The 13,097-nt window shown below is 35.7% G+C and overlaps 2 protein-coding genes across 2 annotated transcripts in view; both read left to right on the forward strand.

Annotated features, from left to right (window-relative positions):
• The window catches only part of zf(zz)-7 (zinc finger (ZZ-type)-7), a 34,710-nt gene extending 22,874 nt beyond the window's left edge, over positions 1-11,836 (forward strand). Inside the window, exons 19-28 of the mRNA XM_009864183.3 lie at positions 1,176-1,310; positions 6,144-6,319; positions 6,850-6,990; positions 7,266-7,364; positions 7,840-7,981; positions 8,520-8,645; positions 9,169-9,247; positions 9,875-9,990; positions 10,440-10,640; positions 11,525-11,836. Of these exons, the coding sequence (XP_009862485.1) occupies positions 1,176-1,310; positions 6,144-6,319; positions 6,850-6,990; positions 7,266-7,364; positions 7,840-7,981; positions 8,520-8,645; positions 9,169-9,247; positions 9,875-9,990; positions 10,440-10,640; positions 11,525-11,665 (1,356 nt within the window). The 3' untranslated portion in view covers positions 11,666-11,836. The remainder of the gene's footprint in view (positions 1-1,175; positions 1,311-6,143; positions 6,320-6,849; positions 6,991-7,265; positions 7,365-7,839; positions 7,982-8,519; positions 8,646-9,168; positions 9,248-9,874; positions 9,991-10,439; positions 10,641-11,524) is intronic.
• LOC108950299 (protein SOGA3-like) lies at positions 1,330-5,656 on the forward strand. Its single transcript, XM_018815690.2, has one exon. It carries the CDS (start codon positions 2,251-2,253, stop codon positions 5,158-5,160), a length of 2,910 nt encoding a protein of 969 aa, XP_018671235.1. The 5' UTR covers positions 1,330-2,250; the 3' UTR covers positions 5,161-5,656.
• Positions 11,837-13,097: the final 1,261 nt, after the last annotated feature.

The following is a 13,097-nucleotide window of genomic DNA, read 5'->3' on the forward strand; positions in this document are numbered from 1 at the left end:
ATGCGACGAGAAAATAAAATGAAAAGGTGTCCCATCTTCCCCCACCCTACTATACAGTAAGAAATTACAGACTAATTAAAATGTTTAAAACAGGAAAACTTTCAAGTCATTTTTATTTCTTCTAAATCGTGTATAACTTAAAATATTATATTTTTTATCTATTTCCTCTTATACAGTAACGAATATAAAATTAAATCGAAATAATTACCAAAAAACAAGTTTTCAATCATTTTTATTTCTTGTAATCCTGTATAGCACAAACTAAATCATGTAGAACAGTATATTTCTTATGTATTTTCTCCAATACAGCAGTCGGGATTTACAAATTAATTGAAAAAATAAACACAAGACAGTTAAAAGCAAAACCACAGTCGTGGGAACATGATACTTGGTGAAACTACTCGAGTAAAAGCGTCAAATAAAAGCGTGGGAGTAAACCTACAGTCTACATCTACACCATTAGCACATTCATATTTTAAACCATGTTGTGCTTTTCTCTATACAAATAAATTTTCTACATTTATACTTATCGGTAATTAAAGTTTTAATTAAAAATCTTTCCATACCTTCGAAAACGTGCATTACTTTGTATGTATAATAATAAAAAAAAAAACACTCTGCTGTAAATGAATGTAACATGCTTTATCCTCGCGTGGCCCGCGGAAAATGACGGCCGTTATAACCGGGTGTTCATAATACACCTCGTGTTAGATTACGGGTTACCATGTGTGTTACTTTGTAGGTGATTATTTTTTAAGATTTTTATTTTTTAATGGCTGATAGTTTGGACAACCAATTAGTGCACCAAAGAATAGCCCTATACTGTTACCAAACATACCGGTGGAATATAACGGTCTAATTACATATTTCTATTTCTTCGAATACGTGAACTACTCTGTTCGTATATTAAACAACACGCTGTAAATGAATGCAACTTGCTTTGTCCTCGCGTCGCCCGGGAAACGACTGTCATTATAGATGGCTATTTTACGTGTAATCTTACGAGTTACCATGTATGTTACTTTGTGGGCGCTCATTTGGGGGAATTGTTTTTACTTTTTAAAAGTATTGCTGGAAATTTGGACATCCCATTAGTGTTGACAAAGAAATGCCCTAGACGCCTAACCAACATATTAGCAGTATAAAGTCTTATTTAAACTCTTTGTTAAATACAGCTTCTTGTGAGAGAAGGTGCATGCGTCAACTTGACCGATAAAGACGGGGATTCCCCACTGCACGAAGCATTACGTCATCACACGCTGTGGCAGTTGCGCACCTTGCAGGACAAACATGACGTCACAGTGGGAAAGGTAAGCGAATCGTGTGTTCTTTACTTTTACATTTAGACTGTATACACTTATATGCTCGTATGAGAAGGTTTTATACCATATAGAGTACTTATATCCATATGCGCATAATTATACGTGTCGCAGGTTCATTCATTAAGCGGCGTTGGTGTTACGGTAATGGGGCAAATCTGGCTTAAATATTATGGTGTTTGTCTAACTTCATATTGAACTCATAACACACTCGAAGCACACGTAAACCGCGTTCATTCATTTAGAGGCATACATAGGCATACGATACGGAGTTTGCGTTAGGACTTTGGCCTTAAGTCTTCGACTATGACCGCAACCACATAGAATAGGACCAGATATTCACTTTGGAGTTTCCAAACGTCTCGAGTGCGGTAATCCGCCGCACCAGATAAAATACGGTGGCCCATTTACGTTAGCTAACATATGCCGTTGGGCTGCACCTCTCCCTCATGCAAAATGCATGCGATCGCCGTTTCGTTGCTCTCACTTTTCTCCGCGCTTTCTCTTTCTTTCTCCCGGCGGTCGGCGCACGGAAAATATTGATCGCGAAATGAGCAAGTGGACGGTAATAAGAAGGGTACAGCTATGCTGAGTGCGCAGTATATAGGCAGCGTGTTTATACGAAAGGAAAGCGGTTTAAATGAGTCAGTTGTAGGCTTGTAGCAAATTATATACAACGCCGTTCAGAGTTGTGCATATATGGGTTTAAGCGGTATATTGAAATACGTTTGGGCGAAGGTCGATTTTCACGCTAATCAAGATAAGACCTAAAACGTATTCCGTGGTTATGTTGTGTAATAGGTTGTAAATGTCATGTGTATATTATATGGTGTAACCGCATATACCATGTTTAAAGTTCTTTTATCGGAAACTGGTAGAATTAATGCAACGGATGCTGCTGTCATGTTATTGAATAGGATATACAACATACATGTTCTGGTCCAACACAAGCGTTAGCATGGCGGACACGACCATGCACTCGTGTTCTTGCGTTAGTGGTTGCCGGTGCTCGACACTGAACAAAGACACGGTGGATATGACGGCACGAAGCACAGACGGGACGATTGTTACTTACTCGAAAGATACAGACGAGGTGAAGTCACGCCCAGGCAGCCCGAAGATGGGAAAAGTTCGTTCGAATGTGACTAAACCAACGACCTCCGAATCCGATAATATAGCTGGGTGTTCTTTATTTAAATCTAAACCTGCTGTAGGAGGTAGGGTTAAAGAAGGTACGGCTTTTCATGTCCTGCAGCCGCACTCGCACAAGCGGCATTACCAGCAACATATGCTGGACCATTTCACGTCGCAAGATTTTCTCCGCAAGCAGGAGCGCCTTCCTCGTCGAGCAGTGTGGACTGAACTAGCACCTGTAACGACAGTTTGCGAATACAAAGACACAAACTTTCTCACACAGACGACCTCCGAGGAGCAGCGACGAGCAAGTCACCCCCAAACTCGCCCCACCTCTTCGCGTGGTCGGTTGGGCCGCTTCACGCAAGAAAGCAGAGACGGCATTTTTACCACCGGCCACTTTGCCGCCGACCCCCAAATGGAATTACTACACAAAGGCACTGTGTTGAATATAGACAATATAAAATTAAAAAACGAAATCGACCAAAAATCTGCGAAACCTATAACCCTTGTTAGTTCAATTTACCAAGGAAACACTGGGACCAAAACGCGTCGTGCTGCAGATGCACGAAAGCACGATTGCTCATTTTATCGAGGAAAACCTACCCGACACAAATTTCACAAAAGCTTGGTGATGAATTATCCAAAGTTTGGACAACCTTTGCAAAATCGTGGAGGTTACTGCCAGACAAGTAAAACTAGAGGCAAAAATAGAAGATCAATTGCATCTCTCACTGAAATGCAGCAAATGGTAAACGTCACGCTCGTTGATGTTGCCACACAAACTTATTCATTAACTGAAAACATAGAAACAGTAAAACCTACAACAGATTATGTTGTCCCTACCAGCACGGGGCTCAGTTTTGAGCTTTCCGACATTCAGAATTCTTCGTTCTCTGCTAGCAGCACGCCTCTCACATCACCTACGTCATCTGCATCTGAACTGCTAGCCGATGAACCTATATTTGAAAAAAAAGAAGATTTCCCTGAATGTGCTGTCCAACAAGAGCGCGTCAAACCAATTACTTCGAAACAAGAGTTAAAGCAACGAATGTCGAAGAACCGAAAAGACATGCAGAGCTTGCGTTCGTACGTGTTTTCTTTGGAAACGCATCACCCGGAGCTAAAACTTCCATTTTTAGCAGTTCTTAACGAGCTGGAGCAAGTGTCTGCTGAAGGGTACGAACTTTATGATGAGTTTGACGACTTTCCCAACGAGGATAGAATCGAAGTGATGCGACTAAGTAAAGAAGTTCGGGCGTACAAACGAGCGTGCAAAGTGCTCGAATACCAAGTTCGTAAATTTGAGCAGCGGCCAGAGAACTGCGACGACGAAATAGGACGGCTCGCAGACGAGGTTAAACTAAGTCGACACGTTGCCGTATCTTTGCATTACGAACTACAAGCCGCTGAAAAGAAGTTACAAAAGTTGCTATCCGAAAACGAAGACTGTAGAGTGAAGGTAATTGGTGCTGAGACCAGAATAGAAGTCTTAGAAAAAGAAGACCGTCGTCTTAGAAATGCTGTTGACCAATTAAGCTTACATGCGTCTTCTACTACGACCAGTTGCGATGTTCTTGAATTTGATAAAAATTCGATACGAGAGCTGAAAATAAAGCTTCAGTTCAAAGAGGAAGAGATTAAGTCCGTTCTGTTGAGACTTGCCCGGACAGAAAAAGAGGTTGAAAAATACAAAGAACATCACGGAAAGTGTAAAGTAGCGACAGCCACTTCAGGCGAGGGGGAAAAAACGGAAGGCTTTGTACAGCACAGCGAACTAAAGCTTAAATTGAATGATGATCAAGCCACTGCTCTGGGACGGCGGGTTATTGCACTGGAACTGGAAAACGAAAGTTTAGGAAAACAACTGAGAGATGCCCTGGATAGGAGCAGTGATACTTCGAGAAGACCGAGTTCGAGTGATCTTCAGTTCTTGGAGGACGAAGTGGAAGTACTCCGGAACGCGGTACATGATCTGGAAGATGAAAACTTCATCTTGAAGACTCGTCTGGTTGAGCTGAAACATCAACTTTCTCAAAAAAGCGACGAACTAGAAAAAGAGAAGTCTCGGAAAACGTCACCACTGAAAGAAGGAGAACCTTCAATATCCGAAGAAACATTAAGCGAGCATACGATTTCAAACCGGGATTTTAACACTAGCTCTTTGAACATCGCACCGAGATACATGGCTATTGACGAAGGAACGCAGACTTTTCCACCTGCCCCTAAAAGCCTTCCCAGTCCATCTCCAGTGAAAGAAACCTTCAGTGAAAGCCGATCTTTGGTTCAAGAGATCTCTTACATTCTCAGCCACACGGAAAACGTGGAAGAGGTTGTGTGTGAACTGCGGCAACTGGCGCTCGCAACCCGCCATCTGCTCAACCAATCTCCGTGCCGACAAAGACAACAACCCCAAGAATTCCAATCGAGTTTGAAACTTGTCGTCGCTGACTCTGTACTCCAGCCAGTGGATATTTCGGATGATGAAAACGAAGACGAAGAAATAGAGTTTAAAGTTGGAGCGACACCGACAGCTCCATTGATAGCTCCACATCAAGTCACAGAATTTTCCACAAGCCCCAATCCCGATTTCCGTGTTCACGATTACATAGTAACATCATTGATTGTGTACATACTAGTTACCACCTTACCCATCTTAACTTCTTTCAAATTATTATTTCTTTTGATTCTGTTCTTCATTGTGTAACTCCCACTGTTGGCCTCACCTTTAGAAAATTTAACAAGTTACTTTTTAATCGGTGCTTTTAGTTTTTCCAAGTAACACCACAAGTTACCTATTTTCCTGCAATTGTCCTGAATTAGTGTATAGTAGGTTGGGGTAAGATGGTACTTTTTAAAACCTCGTTTATCATCCTATTTGGTAGTAAACAAATTATTCCCAGAATTTTATAACTGTATTATTATGACTGTAAAAAGCTTGTTAAAATTATAAACACAATTTAAAACATTGGACATTATGTACTAATGGGTCGAATGGGATAAGTACACATTGAAATTTATGCCATCTTACCCCATAGTACTATTAGCTTTACCTGTTCATATAGGTGTTGTTGTTATTTTGCCAAATTCTCTCAACGTGCTTTCCTGTTTTAACTCTTAATTATCTGTAAAACAACTGGTTTTCATTTTAAGCTACGTCTGTATGAACATATCACCCAAATTTCATGTTTATCTTCTGTTAGGTAAAATTAGGTTTAAATAAAACATTGCCATGCAGCCTGGTATTCTTAATCATCACGTTGTGGTAATAAGTCGCTTATTTTCCTGGTTAAGTCATGTAACGGAGGAGGTAGGGGAAAGGTACATGTGGTGGCTGTTACATTAAAACGTATTCGTATTGTTGTTGTCACTAAGTGAATGAATGTGCTTATTGCTTTTTTAATTTTTTTTCAATTTTATTTCTATTTTTTTGTAAAAATGTTTTTCTCATGTTTTTTTGTACATTTTTTTCCTTATTTTTTTCCAAGGTTTTTACTGTATATTTAGTGAATTTCCACCACTTAGCGAGTTAAAAATAAAAAATAACGAGTTTAAAATAAAAAATAATGTGAACATACATTTGCCCATGTTCACTTGCTACCCATATGGTAACCACCAAAATATCAAACACAACTGTAGTAGTGCATTAAACCATCATTTATGTTTAAATAAAACCCCTTTTTTTTTCAGGTTCTCATGGGCATTGGCGGGCAGGGTGCCGACCGACACAGTAGCGCTTCTATTGCTCAATTCCTTGCGGCGAACGGTGCCGATTTAAACTTGAAAAACAAAGATCAACACAATCCACTGGATCTTTGTCCGGATCCCAACCTGTGCAAGTCACTCGTTAAAGCAAGCGCAGAATCGTAAGTCTTTCCTGAGAGTTTTTAAGCCATTTTAATTTTTGTGTGTTTTTTAACACAAATTAATTTTTAAATGGGTGTTTTTTTAGCTTTAGCTTAATTTAATTAAAAGCCAGTTTAATCTGAGTTAAATGTCATTTCAGTGCAATCTAATTTTAAAATAAGTGTTGTTTTTTTTTCGCAAAATCTAATTTTTAAATTACTTTTGTTTTAGCAAAATTAAGTTTTTAAATTTCTGTTTTTATAGCAAGATCTACATTTAAATTTCTGGTTTTTAGGCACAATTTAATTTTTAAATAAGTGTTTATTGAGCACAATCTAGTTTTAAATGGTAAAGTTTTGTTGCTAGGACACTATTTATCCATCTCAGTCCCAGAAATTTTCATGAATCGAGCCCCTCAAAAATGTTTTTAAAAATAACATAAATTGGTAAAACTTATCATAATTTCCATAAATCCTCCCCCCCCCAAAAAAATAATAAATTTACTAAAAAAATATTTTAAAAAATTATTTAACAAGTTCTGACTTGCCAGAAATCACCCGAAACTTCCAAATCGTCATTCATCCGTTCTCTCCCCTCCTTCCACCTCAACCAACCAAAACTCATCATTTTCTCTTCATTCAACCAATGTTACACAGGATGAAGCTACTGGTTCATCATCACTAGACGACAGGTGATTCATATTTTATTTTTTTGTGTTTTTTTATGGAAATCGTGTGTGGAGATACTGGGGAAGACGGGACACCTTTTTCACTCAATTTTTTCGTCTCTTTTGGTAGAAAACAAAGAACATTTAAAGAAATATAAAAACATATCCTTACGACTCGCATTGAGGGTTGTTAATTGTTTAAAACACGATTAGGAATTAGGATATTTGGATATTATGTGCTAAAGGTGTACCATGTTACCCCGCAGACTTAAATCTTAACAACTTATATTTCTCTTCAGTTCAAACCCACCCCCACCCTGCAATAATGACGTAACAATCAACTCTGTGACATCAATGGCTGATTTACGAGGCGGGAATTTGTTGGAAAACTTACCCAGGTGTGGAATGATAGTTTCAATTTTCTAAAATCCCTTGTTTTACATTTCAATACTTAACTATTTTAATTTCGTAAAACTGGTATACATTCTGGTACTCATGCTTACCGGAATAAATTAAAATAAATTTTTCTTGTGTATAAAATAATCACCTATAATGTTACATACATGATAAGCGGCACGAGGTGAATGAAACAGAACACCCATGTCGGCTCTTTCTTCATCTTGCCTTAACAAAACAATGTAACTTTCATCCATAACAAGTTTTACATTTTAAAACACTGTATGACACAATTTTTTCGGCCAAATATTTTTACAAACATTTTTTGTTAGAAATATTTTACAGAGATTTTTTTCTCGTAAAATTTGTTACCAAATTTTTTTTATTATAAAATATTTTATCAACATTTTTTGTCATAAATTTTTTACCAACTTTTTTTCTCATAATTGTTTTTATTTTTTACCCAATGAACCACAGATCGGAGCCACTCTCCCCGATGAACAATGCTAAGTCAAAGAAATCTACATCTCGGGGGAATTCCCCTAATCCGAGCACAGTCCAAGCGATTACTGAACCATGGAAAATAAATAATCAACATCCAGAATTAAATGAGTGCATGGTAAATATCTCATTTGGTGAATTTTTTATAGGAATTTTTGTAAAATTTATATGAATGAATGAAATTTATTTTGTCCTAAAATAACACAGATTGGAAAAGTTTCCTAAATGAAAAGACAGGTAGTAACGATAAAACAACAATTGTTAAAACACGCTTATTGATAAAACAGTAAAAAAGTAGAGTTTTGGAGAATAAATATTTGCATCGACCTAGCTTCTTTTTTCCAACTAAATGTAAATATGTTTTTCCCTGTGTTTTAACGACTGCCGTTAAGTCGCAACTTGTTGTCTTTTACTTTTAGCTTTTTCTTTATCTTCGTTATAGTAAAGAAGAGACAAATAAATGTTATTGAGCACGTAAATGGTCATAAAAATTAATCTTATGCCAATTAGTTTAATACGTGCTCACTCATTAAAGCTTAGTTCTCTTATTTTTATTTTACTCATATGATCTTGGGGTGATTGGCCAAATGTGGCATAAATCCCAGCGCCTCGACAAGGACCTCACCCACATAGTATAACACCCCATATTATCGCAGATATGTTCCGACTCTCCCCGTGATACGATTCTTGAGCCTTGTGGCCACTCGCTGGCGTGCGCGAGCTGCAGTGACCGAATCAAAAAGTGTCTGCTGTGCAAGGAGACCGTTACCTCTAAACAAGTGGTAACATTTTATTTATATTTTTATGTACAATTAAAATAAATCTTGTTTATTCTTGCGAGGTGGGGCAGTCGTTAAAACATGGGTGTTCGCCCAAACCTCTTTTCCCTGGCGCTGGACTGCTATACTAATCAAGCCAAAAAAATGTACTTTTTAGTCCGAAGCGTAAAACAAAACATTTTAACTGGTTATAAATGTCAATGGCTGCATACCAGTATATTTCAGATAAATGTAAAAAATGAATGTAACTTAGTTTAGCCTCTCCTGGTCAAAAAATGATAGTCTCAATAACATGGGTGTTCTGTTTCATACACCTCATACCAGCTTACAAGTTACCACAAATGTTACTCTGTGGGTGACTAATTTTTTTTGTATGTGACTAACAATTTAGACAACCCATTAGTGACCACTGGGTTGTAGCAATTGCCGTTTTTTGCCCAAGGACAAATACGTGTGGTAATAAACATAGATGGCTGCTTACCAGTATAATTTAGATACTTCCCTGTTTCATTTTACTTTACTCCAGGTTGAGGAATGTTGTGTATGCTCCGATAAACAATCGTCCGTTGTTTTCAAACCATGCGGTCACATATGCGCCTGCCAAGGTTAGTTCATGAACGTATAGTGTAGTAGAGTGAGGAAATATGGAACACCTTTCATTCTATTTTCTCATATGGGACACCTTTCATTCCATCTTTCTCAGGGTGGGGAAGATGGGACCTTTTTAGCTCTATTTTCTTGTTCCATTTGGTAGTACACAAAAAGTAGTAGACTCCCATATAGACCATTGTTAATTGTTTAAAACACGATTGGGATATTTTGATTTTATGTGCTAAAGGTGTCTCATTTTACCCCACAGTAGTATTTATTATAAGTGTAAAAGAGATCTTCAGAAAATCGTTTTTTGTTCTTTAAGATCAATTTAACATTTTCCTTTATAAGTTTGGGTTCTTAAAAAATACAAAACAAAAATTGCCAGAAGGTCCCTTTCATACTTATAATTAGTTCATGTACTTGGTGTGTGGGGTAAGATGGAATGCCGCCTATCTTCTATATTTCCTATTATGTTTTAAACAATTAAAAGTACTCTTTTAAAGAGTGGGCTGCGTGTATATAATATTGTTTGTTTATTACTAAAAGGGCCTATAAAGCGAAATAAATATCCCAAATTGCCCCAGCCTACTGTCCCATTTTGCTTGCTTTACCATACATCTTATAAACCCTAATATCAGCTTGTTCGAATCTAATGAAGAAATGCATTCGTTGTCGTGAACCAATCGAATCCAAACTCCCTTTCACTGAATGCTGTGGTGTTGTTACAAGAACACCTTCACCTAAATCTCCACAAGTAAGTTACATAACTTAATTTGGTTTTTCAAACATGGTAACTTTTGCATTAACAAATCTTTTGACCCATGATCCTATGACATGCCACGCTGTGGGACCTCACCCGTATAGAATAGAACAAAATGATTATTTTTTGGTGATTTTTTCCTTTTTTGATGTGTGGCTAATAATTTGGACAACCTATTAGTGACCACTGGGTTGGAGCAATTGCAGTAAAAAGTCTTTTAAAGTTGTAGTTAGACCTGTTTAGAATAAACGACCAAATAGTTAATATGCAGCAGGAGAAAAGGAAAAGGGAAAAATAAATGGAAATGATTGGGAAGGGACGACACTGTATAACTAAATAAAAATTCTACAATAAAAAACAATGCAAAACATGATTGAATCTCAAAACGCGAAGTCAGAAGCGTTTTAACTAAATGATAACTTAACATTTTTTATTATTTACAGTTAACTGCTATGACACAAAACTCACTAACAGCTACTGAAAACAACTTCACGTCAACAGTAAGCAACCTTAATGTTACGACGCCCGGAAATTCTCACAACAATCGCCACCAAAACATGGCCAATCATTTGTCCAAGGACAGTCGTAACAGTGAAGCTGAAATTCGTAAGTTGCAACAACAACTGCAGGATATTAAAGAACAGGTACAAAAATTTTGTTAATTTTCAAAAAATGTAGCAAATTTAATAAATGTAACTTGCGTTATCCTTGCGTGATGGGGAAACGGCAGTCATTATAACACGGATGTTCTTTTGCCCGCCTATGAGTTACAATGTATGTAACTTATTTAATATGGCGGGCAGTTACATTCGTTATAACATAGGTGTTCGGTTTCATACACCTCGTGCAAGCTTACAAGTTACCACTTATGCAAATATGAGTTCTAATTTTTATTTGGATTTTTTATTAACTTAAATGTCTATACTGTTCTTTTTATACACCTCGTGCCCGCTTACGAGTTACCACTTATGCAAATATGGGTTCTTATTTTTATTTGGATTTATTTATTAAATTAAATGTCTATATTGTTCTTTTTTATACATCTTGTGCCCGCTTACGAGTTACCATTTACGTAAATATGGGTTCTTATTTTTTATAGGATATTTTGTAACTTGTATGTCCATCTTAACCTTCATATAGTTTAAAATCAATGTGTTTTGCTGTAACTTGTCTTACTATAACACAACTGATTGGAAAATTATTTGGATCATTGGTTTAGCTTTGTTTGGAGTCTGTAACCGCGTGTTTCCGAATTATATATAGTGAGCAAAAACAGAGACAAGTCAAGTCTAAATAGCAATAACAGACATTACTATATAACGAGTCTACATGCTGGTTCTTAAAGTATAACGAAAGAAAACATTGAAAAACAATTAGATTTGATGTTAAAGCAGATGTTTACGATTTTTTTCCAGTTATTTCCAGTTTTACCGTTACTAACCGGCTTTTCGCTTTTGTAAACTCGCTTGTTCTTCATAAACGTGACCGAAAAGACGAAATAAATTTCATTCATTCACTTTTATTTTAGGTAATGTGTCCAGTTTGTATGGACAGAATAAAGAACATGATTTTCCTTTGTGGTCATGGTACGTGTCAGCTTTGCGGAGATAGAATGACAGAGTGTCCAATATGCAGAAAACCTGTTGAGAAAAGAATCTTGTTGTATTGAAAAATTCATTGCACTTTTATGTTTTTTTTTATTTTTTGTGTGTCAGTATTGCTGGTGTTTTGAAGCTTTTGATTCGTCATAGCAGATATTTTTGAAGCTTTGAATTATGTTTATGCATGATACTACAAGTTTTTCGTTTTGTCAAAATACAATGTTTAAATGCTCGTTAAAGTCAGTCGTTTGATGTTATAGTTTTTAAAGTTAGTTGTGTATAAAGAGACTTGTCTGTTAAAAGGGTGTCAAGCATTTGAACAAGGAGTTTATAAAAAAGGAATTCAAAAAAAAGACAAATACATAAAAAATACGACAATGACATAAACGGTTTAAAAGAGATGTTACCATCATAAAATATACATGGGGAAATATTAGAAAATATCATGTAAAAAATCTTGTGTATCCATATACATAAGAAAGATTGAAAAATACCTAAACATAGTTAAAAAAAATGAAGGATCTTATCATTTAATTTTCAATTTTTCTCTCTAATTGAAAAATTGGATGAAAAAAATGAAAATTCTCGTGTATCCGTATACATGAAAAAAATTGAAAAATGAATGAAAAAAATGAAAATTCTCGTGTATCCGTATACATGAGAAAAATTGAAAAATGAATGAAAAAAAATGAAAATTCTCGTGTATCCGTATACATGAGAAAAATTGAAAAATGAATGAAAAAAATGAAAATTCTCGTGTAATCAATTTTTCTCTCTAATTGAAAAATTGGATGAAAAAAATGAAAATTCTCGTGTATCCGTATACATGAAAAAAATTGAAAAATGAATGAAAAAAATGAAAATTCTCGTGTATCCGTATACATGAGAAAAAGTGAAAAATGAATGAAAAAAAATGAAAATTCTCGTGTATCCGTATACATGAGAAAAATTGAAAAATGAATGAAAAAAATGAAAATTCTCGTGTAACCGTATACATGTGAAAAATTGAAAATTCACGTGTAAAAATACATAAGAAAAAGTGAAAAATGAATGAAAAAATGAAAACTCACGTGTATCTGTATACATGAGAAAAATTGAAAAATGAATGAAAAAAATGAAAATTCACGTGTACCCGTATACATAAGAAAAATTGAAAAACGAATGAAAAAAATGAAAATTCTCGTGTAAACGTATACATGAGAAAAATTGAAAATTGAATGAAAAAAATGAAAATTCTCGTGTATCCGTATACATGTGAAAAATTGAAAAGTGAATGAAAAAAATGAAAATTCTCGTGTATCCCATATACATGAGAAAAATTGAAAAATGAATGAAAAAAAAAGAAAATTCTCACTTATCCTCATGTATACGTTTACACAAGAATTTTCACTTTTTTTGTTCATATTTAACTTTTTTTACGTAGTTTTTCGTTTTTTTCATGTATACGCATACATGAAATTTTTTATATTTTCTTTTTTTTTAATTTTTCTCATGTAACGG

The sequence above is a fragment of the Ciona intestinalis genome, chromosome 1 (assembly GCF_000224145.3).
Source record: "Ciona intestinalis chromosome 1, KH, whole genome shotgun sequence".
Taxonomy (NCBI): Eukaryota; Metazoa; Chordata; class Ascidiacea; order Phlebobranchia; family Cionidae; genus Ciona; species Ciona intestinalis.

Bases quoted from the DNA above. Each gene is read 5' to 3' on its own strand.
- LOC108950299 (XM_018815690.2), top strand. From the start codon at position 2,251: ATGTTCTGGTCCAACACAAGCGTTAGCATGGCGGACACGACCATGCAC.